This window comes from Pristis pectinata, chromosome 5 (genome assembly GCF_009764475.1).
Source record: "Pristis pectinata isolate sPriPec2 chromosome 5, sPriPec2.1.pri, whole genome shotgun sequence".
NCBI classification, from domain to species: Eukaryota; Metazoa; Chordata; class Chondrichthyes; order Rhinopristiformes; family Pristidae; genus Pristis; species Pristis pectinata.
Genome location: NC_067409.1, coordinates 40,893,655 through 40,909,161, shown reverse-complemented (window position 1 = coordinate 40,909,161; position 15,507 = coordinate 40,893,655). Strand labels below are relative to the sequence as shown.

The 15,507-nt window shown below is 38.7% G+C and overlaps 1 protein-coding gene across 1 annotated transcript in view; it reads left to right on the top strand.

The window, feature by feature from the left end:
- Positions 1 to 15,507, top strand: part of dnah5l (dynein, axonemal, heavy chain 5 like) — a 233,743-nt gene that overhangs the window by 200,289 nt on the left and 17,947 nt on the right. Inside the window, exon 70 of the mRNA XM_052015789.1 lies at positions 10,776 to 10,984. Coding sequence (XP_051871749.1) covers positions 10,776 to 10,984 — 209 coding nt within the window. The remainder of the gene's footprint in view (positions 1 to 10,775; positions 10,985 to 15,507) is intronic.

Below are 15,507 nucleotides of genomic sequence, written 5' to 3'. Positions count from 1 at the left end.
CTGCCACCTCTATTGACTCTGTCCTGCTGGTGGGACAGAATATACTCACAAATTGTGATGAAGGTGTCTGGGGCATTGGCAGCAAGACATGACTATGTGAGTATGAAAGTGCCAGATATTGGTTGACTAGTCTGTTGATAGCTCTGACCGGTCCCTTGATACTTCTGAGGAGGACTTTGCAGCATCATGTGGACTGGGAGTGTCTTCACTTTGTCCAAAACCTATACATTACCTGATGCTTGGTGATCCATGTGATTTCATTCTGTGGTGAGCTAGTACAACTGAGTGGCATACTAAGCTATTTTAGAGGACACCTAAGAACCAACTACATTGCTGTGTATTTGTGCTGGACTACTTATGGATGACATATTTTCTTCCTGAAAGAATTTTAGTGAACCAAGTAGGTTTTTATTGTAATCCAATAGCTTTAAGGTCACCATTATAGATACCTGCTTTTTAGCTCCAGATCTTTAATTAAATGAATTCAAATTTCCTAGCTGGCATGGTATAATTTGAGTTCATGTCATTGGGAAATTAATACAAACCTCTGGGTTACTTAAGTGGTAACTTTAATATGCTACCATCCCTATTATAGCACTACTTTGATATTTTTGTGTTGTAATTGCAAAGAGGACATCTGAAATTTCAGGTTAGAATTTAATAATTACCAGTGATGTGTTAATAAGAACTAACCTGGAAGCATGTGTTGGCCAGGTGAGTCCCAGATGTTCATGATGGGAAGAGGTTTTGCATAGTTTTCATGTGCTCAACAATGTCATGGTATTGGTCTTCTTTACATAAAGCTTCCATTTTATTTTAACCTTTTACCTGAAGAAGTAAAATATATTAGATTGACGGTGCAGTTTGTCATTTTATATGTTTAAAGCTTTTCTATTTTTTCCCACAGAATTTAATTTCAAATACAGAAATTGATTTCCCAGGGGCTCAGAGGTGAACAGATTCCATTTTAGCCACAAAAGAATAGGTTAATTACTTAGACTTCCCATTTTATTTCTATTTCCATAATGTTTGAGTTGAAAAGTAATCTTTCCTGACATCTTTGAATGGGTGAAGGTACAAATTTTGAAGGCTGTAAGGTTGACAAATAGCTGCACATTTGTGATCAGTTGTATTAAAGCTGTAAATGTTCAAAAACCTTTGCAGGTTTATCCAGGAGTTTTGATTAATGATTCCATGTGCAGCTATATTATTTCTTCCATCTGAAGGGAAGTGGTAATTTTAGTAAAGAGATTAAATGAGATTTCCAGGTCATGGGTAAGGGGCCTGCTCAGACTCATGGGATTTCAGAATCATCACTGGTGTTTCGTGTTTCACAATCACATTTCACAATTTGAAACCTTTTCCCAGAAGAAGCTGAAACCTATGCCTATGATGTGAAAGTAACTGTTTATACACAGCTCAGTGAAACATGCATTTGCTGTGACTTAAAACTGTGACTGATATAACTGATATATGCACCTTTTGTACATCAAGGACAAGTGAGGTGCATCAAAAAACAATTTTCACACAAGTAAATCAAACAATTGGCGAAGCAAGATAGAAAGAAGCAAAATTTATTTCTGTGAGAACACCCAGGAACACATTAACCCTTAACCCCACAGACTGAACCAGGCAGCAATGCAGCCAACTGATAGCCTATAATACAGCAGCACTGTGGTGCTGGATCCAGTCGACTAACTCAGGTCACAAGTTCAAATGTCATCACCACAATTTGCAAGCCATCATTGTTGCACTTAAAATAATAAGTGTGAGCATTCTGTGCTAGATGAGCTGATGATACAAGATTTTGCATCTTTTGGTCATTCTGAAATGTTCTAATTTACCCTTTAACTTGTCCTGCACCAGCAGTTGCCTTAGATTTTTCTGTTCGAAGTCTTTTTCTAGGACTATTCTCTGTTTGTTTATGTGACTTGCTGTAGCTATTGACAGTTGTGGCTTATGTTCTTCAGGGTAGTTTTACTGTTCATGGTGAGGAAGAGATGACAGCTGCCTAAAAATCAATTTTCCCCTGAAATTGCCCTAGCAATGAGTGGAAAATGCTGTGGATATATTTCCTTTGTGCATCAGATTTTGGAATCTATTACAGTCACAAGCTTGAAACAGTTTTCCGTATAGATCTGCAAATTATTTTGTGACAGAAGTGATCCACACAATCTGAGGTGTGGATCCCATGGATCTGTTGTGCACCATGAACTGTATATCGTGTGTGATGACTCTACATTGGGATTCCTGGAACTGCAGATGTGGGAATTAATTACTGCCTAGCTTCACTAAAAAGATTATTAAATTAAGATGTTCACCAGAGTAGGGGTTGATGTTTTGTAATTGTAGAAAAATGAGGAAAAGACTAAACTAAATTGAACATCTTACTTAGTTAAACAGAGCTTGCTGACACCAATTATTCATGTTTTTTTTCAACATTTGCTAACTTGTGGATCCTTACTATCTGATAATGCCTGTGTGAAGTTTCACACAGCAGTGATTACCTTTCTAAACTGGTCCAGTGAAATGTTAACAGCTTCTGTGCATTTCACATCCTCATTACCAGAAATTTCTTCATTCTGTCACTGCCTCGATATTTTCTCTTGTTTTGACTCTAGTTTTTATTTTTGCGTAGGAGCTTGACAATTTTCCTTCATGCTCTGTGATTAAAAATATTGAATCATGCCTGATTCAATCCATCTCCCACACTAATCCCAGGCCCCCCTTACCTTCTGCAGCATTCATGAAATGGGCCATTCTGGAGGCCTCCACTCTGCAGTTCTTCCACATAGTGAAGTAGGTGGAGAGTGGCAGCAGAACCTGGAGCCATGCCCCAAGCCTGTCTGACCTCTCACTGTCAGGGGCATCTTACACTGTTTTCAAATGTCTCTGATATTGAGTGTCATTTAAAAACGGTTTTTAAATACATTTTTTAAATCAAAATTAAAGCATATTTAGAAATGACATAAAAATAATAAGATTAGTTCATACATTAATTTATTGTAAATTAACTAAAGCATAAAAACAAAGTATAATAATAAAAAATAATATAAAACTCTTAACTTAGACTTACCATTTTAATGAAGTTTGGCAACCCCATCATTGTCACCTGTATACCAGTCATGGTTAGCATAAAGCTGAGGACGTGATGTGCGTCTGCTCCTCAGTTCAGTATGAACTGGAACTGCCGCTGGATTCTGTGGTGAGTCCTGCAGCAGAGTCTGAGGTCAGATTTCCTGGTATCTGACCTCCAGCATGTCTCTGACCTCTGCATTGCAGGTGGCAGATGAAGATAATCAAAGACACATTGAACACTTGAATGTGGATGGGCAACAATTCCCTATGTAATCACCAACAACATCAGAGCTCAATCAAGCTCAAAGTTTTTATTTCAGATACAAATATTTCATATGTGTCATCTTCACACACTTTGCCTGGCTGCAGTTCCTGCCTCACAGCTGTTGCTTCGTTGCAGTTTTTATATACAAAACATTTTATCAAACAGCAAAGGGATGTACAGGAAAATACATAGGTGTAGAGAGAAGCTAGGACAAGCTACCCTCCCCATTCCCCTTGATAATTATTAAATACATTTAGGACACACGGATATGTGTATTACATAGCTTGAGTTTTCTATGATAACTCTTTTAAAAGTGCTCAAATTTAATTTTCTTTTAGTGTTCCTATGTCACAAAGGTATTCACCAGGATTACCTACAGCAGGCATTTCAAGGCATTGGAAAGATATCACCAATGTTGTCTCCGCAACTCTTCCCAGTTCACTGGAGGGACAACAGTGTAACACCACATCTTCACATGATCTGCTCAATTCTCAAACCCGATACTCTATTCTGAAGTCTGTCATAGGAAGAGATTACCAGGTGGGCAGAGGAAAAGGTTCAAGGAACTGCTCAAAGCTTCCTTGAGAAATGCACCACACCCATTGATTCCTGACAATCTCTGGATCATGACCACTCAAAGTGCAGAAGGAGCATTTGCATCATAGAGAGAACCTTGAGTCCATGGATCAGATGCTCACAGAGGACTGGTGTAAGCAGGGGAAGGTTTGCATCTTCTCATAACTACCCACTTGTGCACTCCATCAGGCATCTCCTGCTCCATCAATATAAATGTCTGTGGTTCCCTCAACGGCTGAATTAGCCACCTGGGAATGCACAAAACCAGAGCAAGAGCAGGTTATCCTGAATCTCAAGGAATTGCCTCAAGATTCTCAAGATTCATTGTACAACTGATTATCTTTCATTTAGGCTCAGCTTGAATTCCATCATTGTATTTTTGTGGGTCTGATTTGGTGGTCCTTCAGTGCTTATTATAGCAGACCTAACTGCCATTAAAAATATGGTCTTACCATTGGATCATTAAAACAAAATGTCCACTATAAATATCGCTATCATGGTGAAGTTAAGAATATCTGAAGCCAATTAGCTCTTATGGTGCATACAGGGTCTAATGAGATGATAGCTTATTACTGATAGGATTGCTGCTAAGTGGGCAAACCTTTGATAACTGAGTTGATTGCATAGTTTTGTTTTCTGTAAAACACATAACATAAATTAATAGTGTGTTTATGGCTCCTAAACAAGATGAAATATAGTATTGTATCATAATTATAATTTATTTTCTTAACTTCCAAGCTTTCTTTCAAATAAAGAGATACTCCTCCCTACTCCTTATTTCTGCCTCAAAACCAACCTGTGCAACTTACTTAATTGTTATCTGGTGGTTGCTGAGAAGCTCAATCTGAATTGCTCCTGAAAGCTAGTTTCATGCAGGCAGAAAACCAATGGAATATTAATGAGATTCAGCTATTAAAATGGCCTTGGTATCCTGTCATCTTTCTGCCTGGGAGTTAAAATTCCCCTAATAGCACACTGATATTAAGAGTACATTGTAATTTTGTTTCTGTGTGAGACCTTGCAAAAATGTATTGTTGTCACTTTGCATTATGTGTTTGGATTTTAGAAGAAGCAGGAAATCTTTTAGAAATTATTGTGATCCCACATTCTACCGAAGAATTCACTAATGTTTGGAAGAGACTGTTTTCTGTCTATGAAGCTTGGCATTTGGTTAGGTATATTTAAAACTTGGACTCGTATGAATTATAATTTGATGATGACAATGTCAGGATGTTCACGGGCCTAATAATTCTTACTCATTGGGAAATAAGTGAGTTACTCACATAAACACTATTTCAAAGTGGGATTTCCCACTAATAGGAACTGTCACTTCAAGAAGTGGGGCTGCTTCAGGGCAAATTTTCCCAGAGTGGTGGCTAGGCGATGGGAGCGGAACCATATTCTTATGGCTGATGTAACATTGTGCCACTGGAGGTCATTGGATCGCATTGGTTCTTTCCACCCCTCGTCCTACCCACCTTGACAAAGGCTCAGGTAAGGACAGACTCTTTATCCTCCAGTTAAGGCCTCATCCTTCATTCAAGGTCCTCACCACTCCTAAAATAAGTATTTTCACTACAATATTGCTTTAGCAATAACAATTAGGCATTGCCTGCCAATTATCATCACTGCTATACATTCACTGACCTTTATGCATCAATGTAATGCACGCACAGAGGACTGCAATACTATTTACTCTGCTATGCATGCACAAAGCTTTCTAGTTCCATAACCGTTGCATAGTGTGTAAAAACATTCTACTACCAGATAACATTTTTAGAGCATAGTTAGTGACATTGAATTGCCAATACATGTCAGAAGCGAGCAGATTGATGACTTCACCACCAGCAACAACAAAAGGCATGGTGATTGGATGACTATTTTTGTGACTGTTGTCTGTTTTTCACACAGAGAATGGTGAGTATGGGGAACAAGCTGCCTGAGGAAGCGGTAGGGGCAGGTACAATGTTTAAAAGGCATTTACACAGGTACATGGATAGGAATGATTTAAAGGGATATGGGCCAATGCAGGCAAATAGGTTTAGCTCAGGTACACACCTGTGTACAGCATTGTCGACATGGACACGTTGGCCAAAGGTATTGTCTCTGTGCTGTATGCTGTATGACCCTATTTTAAAATTTGAAATACACCCTCAAAATATGTACTGAGCTATGTAAAATTACATGTCATTCTCTTCTCTCATGACCTGAACTAGTTATATGAGCAGATAATGTCTAAGTTATATTGAATATTTGAGAGAGGAGCAATTATGTGTATGGCCTAAGATCTGGCAGTAGAATCTTTACACAGATAATTGCAGGATAATACAGATAGGAACAGACAGCTCAGTGATTTCTAAAAATTTTTCAGGATCTGGATATTGCTGGCAATAGTGAGAGAGTTCAAGGATTTAGTCCCATCGAATTCAGCTTGTGGTTTTCTCAGTGTTAGAGATTAAATCTGCAGAAGAAGATGGTTCATGCAATTTAGGTTTATAAATCTAGGGAGTAAGCATAGGCTTTAATCCCACAGTGTAACATTCAAGAACTTCCCCTTTAAGAGGATTCAATAATCAATGAGTGATTGGACATTAAATCAAAAAAATGCATGAATTTCTTGAAAATTGCAAGAACTTCAGTCTGTCCAGGAGACAATGCAATCATTATCGTGGTTACTACCATTTCAGAAACGTTAAACGTTAAAGCCTAACCCACTGTCACATCATTCATCCGGTGACTCCTGAGAAGTGGGTGAGGAAATTGGTGGGGGGAAGCAGGGGGTTAATATTGCATGCCTCTCCCAATAGTAACTTCCTGACACACAAAGCAGTCCTATCCCAGATTGTCAGTGTCCCTGATCCTTGCTGGCAGTCTCAGCACTGAAGCTAGAGATCAAGGCATTGGTGACCTGATGATGGCATTGGTGCTTTGATCTGTGCTTGAGGCTGTTGACAATTAAATTTTTAATGCAATAAATTGACTGGTGAGAGTTATGAAATACAAATACATTGTCCTCATGGGTACACTTTAAATCCTATGTGATTCATTACTTTCAACATGATTTGCTCCTTATGTTGAGAGTTAAAAACAAATTTTGTAGGTTGTGACATTTTAAACCAATCTCTGCTGACAATAGATGCCATGTACATTGGCAGTGTCATTATAGGTATGAAATATGATGGAGGAATGACAGTCAAGTAAAGGTGATTCAGACCAGTAGGGTATCTGGCCCAATTTCCTGTTGGGTGGTTAGGGTTAGGTTTAGAAGAAAATAGGCATAAATGTTTCAAAGCAGACAAAAAACATATTTTGTATGATTTACACATAAAAAACACAGACGCAAATAGGTCTAACTTTTGGGCATTGTTCAGTCAGAAATGGACCATTGTATCCAGTTGATGGTGCCTCACTTTGGGAAAGACATGAAGGCTTTAGACACAGTTGAATAAAGAACATGAGGAAAATCCTCTTAAAGCATTGAGTGCTTAGGGTCTGGAATGCACTCCAAGGGGGAGTAATGGAGGCAAATCCAGTCATTGAGGTTAAGAGAGAACTGGATAAGTTCTTAAAAGGAAAAGAAATGTAACCCAATAAAGTTATGGACGTAAGAATTGGTGCATTGCTCTTGTATAGAAATGGCATGAACTTAATGGGCCAAATGGCCACCTTTCATCCTTTAACCTTACTATACTTCTGAATTAAAAATTTCAGCAGGTCATGGGGATAGGAGAGCACACAATGGACTAAATCTGAATTTATTTCAAATGGGTTAATGGGATAGAATGACCTTTGTCAATCTCATCTTTATTTACATGGTTTTTGACATAAGTATCCAAAACAGGTCAAAAGTCTTTCCTGCCTCAACAATAAATAGAGTGACCTAGAGTTTCAGCTAGGTTTGCACTGTTTTCTTTTTCAGCACAATTGGATGGGTGGAATCTGGAATGCACTGGTGCAGGCAGGTACTTCCACAGCACTTCAGAATTATCTAGACAAGCACCTGAATCGTCAGTGCGTAAAAGGCTAGGAGCAATGTGCTTGTACATGGGATTAGTGTAAATGGATGTGGTGGGCCAAATGGCCTGTTTCTTTTCTCTATGACTAATGACAATTTGTCCAAGGTTAGGTAGATCGATTTCAGTACAATTTTAAACCTCTTGTGCTATTTTTTGTAAAACAAATTCATGCTGTGACTGCCTTGCCTACAAAACTGTCCATTTCTCCAGGACAAATCAACCAGCAGATGAGCCTTTTGCAATCCATCCATTTTCTGTGTTCTATCTGTACGCATTTTGGGGACTTCAAGGACCCTACAAGTGGGTGCCATAAGATGTTTCTTTAAGCATCAATACGCCCTCTAAAACTAATTTACTTAGAATCTGACTACAGTATGACAATAAATTATTACATCGGATTATTCACTGGTGATGAAAAAGATACTCTGATCATTAATCCTTTGTTTTATTTATGATAACTGCATTTTCAGCTGTATTAATAGCAATGCACCAGGTTACTCTTAAGCACATCAAGATGTAGTTTTGTGTTCAATAAAAGTTGTATTCTAAAACTCCCGATTGGCCTTGTTCATTGGCTATTTTACTTTTGTGATTTTGCAGATAAGTTTCAGCAGAAAGTTAAACCATAAAATCAATTCTGAAACTTAATGCAATTTGTACCCAGACTGCTGATCAGGTATAAAGCAGATACTCTCCTCATTCAACTTGTGCAATTATTGATTAGACTCATGGGGAACCATTCCATAATGAATGTGGAATTACCTCACAGCCCACTCTGCATCAAAAAGAATATTTTTTTTTTGTTTTCCATGTTTGGAAATAATCAAGCAGATCATATGTTGATTGTTGAACCTTTCCAATTTTCAACAGAATGAATGACTGATGGGTTCTATAATAGGCAAGTACTCCATTCCACTGCCTATTGGGTTGAGTCAAAAATTTATCCTGCAATTCCTGTTGAATCTTCCATTAAAATCACAAAAGACGGCCAACATTTCTAATCTGAATTCTACATAGAGTATAACAAACAAGATAGTGGAATTATACCACAAGCAATAATTCTTAAGTGACTTAATTATAACTGAGTTTTAGACCCCAATAAAATGAGAAAAAATTAATACGCTACTGATTCATGTTACGTGCATTACACCATGCTTGGAGTGAAATTAAGTTTAGAAAGGTCAATTTTAAATTGAATTATTAAGTTCAGAAGGGTAGGATTAAAATATTTTGTCTGATCCAACATGAAAATACTTACTGAAGTGATTCTTAAAAAAATACAATTCAGAACATCACTATAAAATAATATGAGTTTATTCTTCAGAAGCTATTTATCTATAATATGCATTAAAATCCATGGTGCTCCCTGAGTTTCATGTTTCTTCTCCTTTATAGTAGAATAATTATATCCAAATATAACCAAAAGCAAATGAGAAACCATTGAAATACATTTGATATCAGCACATTGAGAATAAATTAAGGGCTTTGTAATTAAGTTACAGGAGATTAAAATTCAAATAATACCTTCATTTAAAGTTCCTCTATCTGCTACTTAGAAGAGGTTGCAGTTTCTAACTGAAAGTACTTCTTTAATGAATTTGTGGGTTTGTGTGCCACTGGCAAAACCAGCATTATTGCCAATGCCTAAATGCACTTGTGAATTCAGCTGCATCCTTGAGCTTCTTTGTTGCTTATCTATAGGATCTGGTTATCATTAGCATTTTCATGTCAATCTATAATTGCTCCTGAACTGAGGAGCCAGTTAACCACATTGGTGTATCTGAAGTGACAGCCTGACTCTCCAACCACTCACCTACAAGGGATAATTTACAATAGGCAATTAACCTACTAACCAGTATGTCCTTGGGATGTGGGAGGACACTGAACCACAAGGAGAAAACTCTCATGGACATGGGGCTAACATGCAAAGTTCACATAGACAGAGGACAGGATCAAACCCAGGTCACTGGAGCTGTGAGGCAGCAGGTCTATCTGCAGCACCCCCATGTTGCCCTTAAATACCCCAATGGGATTCAAATCTGTGGCTTCAAACTCTGAATTATTTGTGGGAATGCCTTCACCAAGTTCAAGAAAACAGCTCCCATCATCTTCTCAATAGAAATTAGGGTTAGGCAATAAAGGCAACCATTGCTAAGAATTAACTAAAAACAAACTATGCAAATCTGTTCGTTTCATGTATTGTGCAATCTCTAAAAATCCATTACTTGAAAAAAATAATGTTTGAATGTCAAATGGCCGAAATTGGACTAAATTTAAAATAAATTTAAATTGTATGGATTCCGGCTCTTCAGCATTTCTAGATAAGTACATGAAGTGTAACTATTTCTGTAAAGGAGTGTAATTGGTTTATTATTGTCACATGTACTGAGATTCAGTGAAAAGCTTTTGTTTGCGTGCCATCCAGGCAGATCATTCCATACATAAGTACATTGAGGTAGTACAAAAGGAAAAAAACAAAATGCGGAATATTGTGTTAAAAACAAAATTCACACACACACTGGTTACTTTGGGCAAGGAAATTAAGGCCTCATAACAACAAGATTCTAAAGACAGCAAGGAACAGCTGGAGGCAAATTTATGGCAAGTTGCCATCAATAAACCTTGTATTGCTGATTTGCTGTGTGCTTGTAACATAATTGCAGCAGACTGTAGCTGGAAAGGAATTGTAGGGAACAATGAAACATAGCAGTAATAGTCTTTTGAGAAGCTAGCTGTAGGAAATTCTGGAACATTGTTACTTAGAGGATTGTTCAACACTGAGAATTCAAAACAGTCATTGCTGTGTTTTCTGAAAGTGCTCTTTTTTATTTTTAATTTAGGAACAATCATAATGTCTGAGGATCTTAGAGATGCTCTTGATAACATGTATGATGCCCGGATTCCAAAACTCTGGTTTAAAATTTCCTGGGAGTCGGCTACCCTTGGATTCTGGTTTACAGAGCTACTCGAAAGAAATCAACAATTTCACACCTGGATCTTTGATGGACGACCAAACCAATTCTGGATGACAGGATTCTTTAATCCTCAGGTTAGAGCAATGGGCATTGAAAAATTTAAAAGCACATCACTGAAGCACTATCAGAAATACATTAATAATGAGTCATACAATTGTCTTGTTTTTATCATTTTGAGGACACAAAATATATTCAGTTTTTGCAGCTGCAATTACAGACCTCTGTAGAATTAATAATACATTAGAAAATGCAGGAGAAACACTAGGAAACATTAGGAAATAAATCTTCATTCCTTCATCAAGAGCTCATTGAGACAGGTGGGTTATTGACAACAACGTCTAGAGAAAGGGGATCAAGAGCACTATTGGGAGAGTGAGGATTAGGGAGGCTTGAATCAAAATGTAGGTTTGGGTATTTGGAAGCGGCTCTGAAGTGAAGGGTTGTTGTGGGCTGAGGGGGCAGATATTGGAGGAATGTAGATCAGGAATGTTGGGTATGTTCAATGCAGAATGATAAATTTTCATTTATCTGCAGGTTTCCTAGGCCTACACTGTGGGATTAAGGTCATGTTATCCTCGGAATGTCCTACAATGGGCATTACCACAACAACATGCTCTGGGCTCATCAAGAACTTTATCAAAATTTACAAGGGGATCTTGATCAGCTGACTAAGTGGGCTGAGGAATGGCAAATGGAGTTTAATTTGGATAAGTGCGAGGTATTGCATTTTGGAAAGTCAAATCCAGGTAGGACTTTCACAGTGAATGGTGGGGCCCTGGGGAGCATTGTAAAACAGAGGGACCTTGGAGTACAAGTACATGGTTCACTGAAGGTGGAGTCACAGGTAGACAGGGTGGTGAAGATGGCTTTTGGCATGCTGGCCTTCATAAGTCAGGGTATTGAGTATAAAAGTTGGGAGGTCATAGTGCAGTTGTACAGGACACAGGTGAGGCTGCATTTGGAGTATTGTGTTCTGTTTTGGTCATCCTGCTATAGGAAAGATGTTATTAAACTGGAAATAGTGCAGAAAAGATTTACAAGAATGTTGCCAGGATTTGAGGGACTGACTTATAGGGAGACGTTGGACAGGCTAGGCCTTTAATCCTTGGAGCATAGGAGACTGAGGGATGATCTTATAGAAGTGTATAAAATCATGAGGGGCAGAGATAGGGTGAATGCAGTCAGCCTTTTTCCCAGGTCTAGAGGGCATAGGTTTAATGTGAGAGGGGAAAGATTTAATAGGAACTTGGGGGGGCAACTTTTTTACACAAAGGGTGATATCTCTGTGGGATGAAGTGCTAGAGGAAGTGGTTGAAGCAGGTACACTAACACCTTCTAAATGACAGTTGGACAGCTACATGAATTGGAAAGGTTTAGAAGGTTATAGGCCAAACATTGGCAAATGGGACAAGCTTGGATGGGCCGTATTGGTTGGCATGGACCAGTTGGGCCAAAAGGCCTGTTTTCGTGCTGTATAACTCTATGACTCCATGACTCTATGTGCTATCTTGCATAGGAATGACATCATCACACATAAATCAGAAGTGGAAATCAGGTCAGGAGTCCTGTGTTGATTCATGACCGGAAAAGACAGATTGAATTTTAAGATTGGCATAATTTAACCCAAATATGGTCAGAAACCTGATTTACTTTGTGTTAAGTTAATTTTCAATTGCATTACTCTGAGAAACAAATTTCTGGGCGTGTGTCTGTAGTAATATTAAGGAAAGCTCAATCAATATGAGTTTTAAACAGAAAGCAACTACTTCATCTTTGTGCTTTATTTTTCCATTTAATTCCACCATCTATGTGGACTCAATTTAGTAACAGAGGGACAAGAAGAGTCATTCAGTCCCTTGAACTTTTAGTGAGATTATGGTTGAACTCCATTTACCTGCATTACTACTCTTCACTCAAAAATATTTATTGATCATAAATTTAAAACTACTTATTGAATTGGTATTTCTTTGTTTAGCTGTGGCAAAGCCCTCCGTTTTTTGTTTCATCTCTAAGCATGAAGGCTAACATTCCAGTAGCATTTTAAACAGTTTTATCTTACTTGACTACTGGCATTTTGGTGATCTGTGCACAAAAGCTCTTCTGATCCTTATAGTTCCTGGCTTTTCACTATTTGGGAAATACTTGTACCTATTTGTTTGGGTCCAAGATAAATTATCCTACACTTTATTGTATTGAAACCCATCTGCCACAGTTTTTTTTCACTCAATCAATGTTTCTCTGTAATTTTATTACACTTCAGGCTTCTTTATCATCCATGAGCTTAATTGCTTCACTGATAGAAGTCCCACAGTCAGCTGCCAAAATCTAAGAATTCCTCCCTAAAACTGTTTGCCTCTCTATCTCCTTAAAACTTCTCCTTAAAAACTGGTCTTTGACTGAGCTTTTGATCTAATATCATTTTCTGAAACAGCGTCAAAACTTGCTGATACTGCTGTGAAGTGCTTTGGGATGTACTGCTACAGTAAAGGTCCTACATAAATACATCATGTTGCTTAAACTACATTTCATGTTGGGAAACTTTGTCATCAGCAAACCTTTTGCTTAGTATGTCTTCTTTGTTAATTAGGGCATTATCCATTGAGAAATTGGTTGCATCATGATAGGCATGTTAGACGCTTTGCAGCAGGCCAATGAATATTTTGGGAAATTTGAGGAGTGTATGAGGCCCAAGTGCACAATGCAATGCAGAACAGATCTTGCACTCTTAGGATCCTTCCAAGCAGGCAAAGGGAATCAGGTACTTCTGGGCCAGAGCTGCAGCTGGCTATGGGAACAGAGGCCCAAAGATATGGTGTAAAGTTGGGACAGATGGACATGGGATTCAGGCCAAGTTCTGACAGTGAGGGACTATATTCAGCTGCTTTCATCATCAGGCAGAGGGGTTGCTAGTCAGTGGTAACTGGGGGAAGAATTTATAGTCAATGGGGTAGAATTGATAATCCAGCTGTGATATTGGTGATCAGAGGGGTGGACTTTGCAGTCAGAGGGTGTGATTGGCATTTTATGGGTATTGGTGATGTCAGAGGCATGGTTAGTAGTCATGGGTGGGAGAACTGATGGTTGGGGAGGTCAGTGCTGATTAATTAGGGGGATGGTGGGTGGTTTCAGTGACCACTGCAAAGTGTGGATCCATGGTTGGAATGTGAGATTCATTTTTGGAGGAGTCCATTGGGTGATTTGGAGTGGTTGCTGACCACAGGGAAGTCAGTGGTCATGAATTGGGTGGATTGGAGGTTGGACAGTCTGTTACATGGTTGGTGTAAGCCCATAGTTTCAGTGGAGGGTTTTGTGGGTCAGCAAGTGTCCAGTAAGGCCAGGTAAGTAGATTAGTACATAGAAGTAGTTCATCCATAGATTGGTCTGAGAGAGGCTCATGAGCTTTGGAGGGATTAACAGTTGGATTCTTGGTGCTTGCCTTCATTTGGAAGGATATCTTATGGGCACCATGAAAACATTGTCTAGTTCTCTTTTGCGGGCCCAATTCTTGCCCCCAGGCCTGTCCGCCACAGTTAGCCCCAGTACCCTAAGCTTACCCACCGTCCAGCTATCAGACGATCCCGCACCCTGATTAACAGTCCAAATCCACGTGATCCCTGGCCATTGGCATTGCCTCTGCTCTCCAACCCCAGTCACTGATCCTCCTTCCACCCCACACCTCTCTCACCAGTGATCCTCCAGCCAAGCTCAGACTTTAGCAGTTTCTGCAAATGAAAGGCTTTGATTGTGTACAGTGCATCAGTCCCTGTATGTAACAGAACTCCCCTCCGTCGAGTCACAGTCAATTTCTGGGCAGAATCTCTTTAAGCACAATTAGCCTCATCTCTTGGTCATTTCTAATTTGCTTTTTTAGAGACTCGGTCTGCTTGTTGGCCTAATCACACTGCAGGATTATACACTATCTGTGTTAAGGAATTTGTTCCATTGCATTGTGGAGCAGGTTATACAGCACTGGCTCAATATAAAAGCAACTGTGAATAGAATCTAACACTTCTGTTACAGTTTATGACTATTTTCTGGTAGCCAGATGTTCTCTATTGTTGAATAAAGTGAATTAGAGATGTGCTGAGGAATAAAATTAAAACCTGATTCACATCCAACTCAACCATAACCAATCCAAACCAGATCAAGTTTTTGTACTTATAATATTTTTCTATACTCGGCCTGAATATTGCAGCAGATACAAAAATCTCAAACATACTATTCACATGAAGTGATATTAAACAAACCTTCCTGGCCTGAATAATGAGCTGAGTCATAACAGGACTGCTTGACCTGACTTGAGCCACACCTGAACGTTTTACAGATCTGAACCTGGCACATTTAGTCAGCTTCTATCAGGCTCAAGGTGGGAAGCCAAGCCTCTATAATGAAAGTTAAAAAAAAACTGGCATTGTTGTATTCAGTAGGTCTACTGGTGTCACCAATGTCAGAGCTGTTGTCAATAGCAGTGATCCAAATAAATGGATCACCAGAGTAATGCACTTAACTCAAAAAATGTTGGGACCTGAAGCAATTGATGCCCAATATACTTCTGTCAACAAGTTAATTGTCTATTCACACTAGTAAGAACAAGGTT